The 2,060-nt window shown below is 40.0% G+C and overlaps 1 protein-coding gene across 1 annotated transcript in view; it reads right to left on the minus strand.

Moving 5' to 3' along the window:
- RWDD1 (RWD domain containing 1) overlaps positions 1 to 2,060 on the minus strand; it is a 9,976-nt gene extending 7,916 nt beyond the window's left edge. The window contains exons 1-2 of the mRNA XM_009289134.1: positions 1,991 to 2,060; positions 622 to 675 (exon numbers count right to left, since the gene is read on the minus strand). Of these exons, the coding sequence (XP_009287409.1) occupies positions 622 to 675; positions 1,991 to 1,996 (60 nt within the window). The 5' untranslated portion in view covers positions 1,997 to 2,060. The remainder of the gene's footprint in view (positions 1 to 621; positions 676 to 1,990) is intronic.

A 2,060-nucleotide genomic window follows, 5' to 3' on the forward strand; every position in this document is an offset into this window, starting at 1 on the left:
TGAACGAGTGGCTGCGTGGTGCTCAGTTGCCGACTGAGGTTAAACCACGACAGCAAGGAAGGTTATATGAAGTAAACTGAAGAGAAAGAATGCCTGCTGAACATATCAAGGCAATTTTAAGGCAGGGAGGACTTGTCAAGAACTCCTGAAACCAAAGAAGTGTTTCTTTCTCATTCCTTCACAAGGTGCTCTCACGGATCCCAAGGGTTGAAGAAATTCCCGCCGCCCCCCCACGAAATAGTTATGTTATTAAAAAGAATCAAGAATCAATACAGTATTTTTTAATCTTTCCAAATAAAAGTGGATTATTTCCACAAATACTATACATAAAGTTAAATAAATTCACCTTAAGCTAGAACTGCAAAAAAGATGAAGTCCTAGAGCACTTCCATTTCATTATCGTACATGTGCACACTGAATTAGCCCTATCTTTTACCTCATTAACATAATTTACCTCAATAATGTCATTTACCAAACTCAAACCTCAAAGTCAGTCCTTACAGTGTGGAATAGGTTTCACATCAGTAGCACATACCTCAGAAAACAACTGATTTGAGAGAGAAATTCTGGTTAAAGTGTGAAGGGATACCAAGCTGAATTGAGATATTCCATTTTCCTTACCTGTTGTTCTAGTAGTTTTATTATATCCGTGACATCATTATCGTCAAGATTCTCCTGTGAGACAAGTTCATAAAGTGGAGTTTCATCAGGATATTTTTCTCTATAGGTAAATTTAAGGGTTGTTTGGACAGCTACAAGATAAAAAAGACATTCTTATGGTGATAACTCTATGTAACTTTAATTGTCTATTTTTCTATTGCACCAGCAGCCTAAAGATTTTAAAATACAGAATATTCTGTCTTAAAGGAACAGTCACCTTACACAGATGTTAAAACTATATGAACAGATTTAAATATAATGCAAGAGTTCTGAGAAATTAAGACGATGAAGTTTACCCTTACATAAACTATTACAGGCTAGTAATGTCTGAAAGGTCTTTCGAAAGACTGGAAAACCTTCTGTGGTACGGTGGGTACTAGAGCAGTAATCTCTTTTCCCTCATATTCCACTTAAAGCTGGAGAAAATGAGGAAGAGTCCTAACAACAGATCTAGAGAGAATCTCAGCATATTAATACTTTAAATTCTGTGTGCCTGGCTGGAGTATCAACCTCTGTGTTGGGTACCAGGGCTCCACATAAATCGTATGACAAGATCACAATTTCCAGTAGACTTTATTAAGCAGAGAACCGCCTAAGGAGAACGCATTCAACCTGAAGCCACCCAGAGCTAGGATAACATGGGAACAAGGCAAAAGAGAATCAAGTTCCTTTGATGCGTCCTGCCAGAATACCAGGGAGAAGACTTCCTTCAGTTCCAGGCTCACAGTTCTGGCAGCCCAGCAGTCTCTTCAACACAGACACCTGCTCCAAGCAGGACTCGCTCCTTTAAAACTGAAGGAGACAGCACCAGTTTCTTCCTTCTGATACAATAACCCAGAACAGCAGCTCTCAAATTTACTTGGAGCAAGGCTTCCTTACAACAAGCCCATGCAACCATTGATACCCAACAAATACGCAGGGACTTGAGACCCACAGCTCTTTGCTCTGGAACTGTTCCTTAAGGGCTGCATATTCACAATACACAGACTCAACTCTCCCATGTGGCTGGTATACATACAGTTGCTAGAAAAAAAATCACCTCACAACATGGCTGTAAGCTACTATGGGGATGATGACAACCCATACTTTTTGAAGCCACGCTACAAAGCATTTGAAATTCAGCATGTCAGAAAGCAGCCCTAGGGAGAGAGCGCAACATTTCTATAAACTAAACACAGATCACCAGAATCCTTGAACTACATTTGCTGAGGAATGCTTGCTGGATCAGGCCCCTACGAGGACTTAAGTGGAGGTATACCTAGTTGTCAGTGATAGAATTAGGCTTACGCAGAAACTCCTCCTATATAAGTTTAAGACATGATCAACTTACTTTCATCGTTTTCTCCCGCTTCAGATGTCACAGTGATTGTGAAAGTTGTTGGCTTTTCTGACAATACTGT

The sequence above is a fragment of the Aptenodytes forsteri genome, unplaced genomic scaffold (assembly GCF_000699145.1).
Source record: "Aptenodytes forsteri isolate BGI_AS27 unplaced genomic scaffold, ASM69914v1 Scaffold217, whole genome shotgun sequence".
Taxonomy (NCBI): domain Eukaryota; kingdom Metazoa; phylum Chordata; class Aves; order Sphenisciformes; family Spheniscidae; genus Aptenodytes; species Aptenodytes forsteri.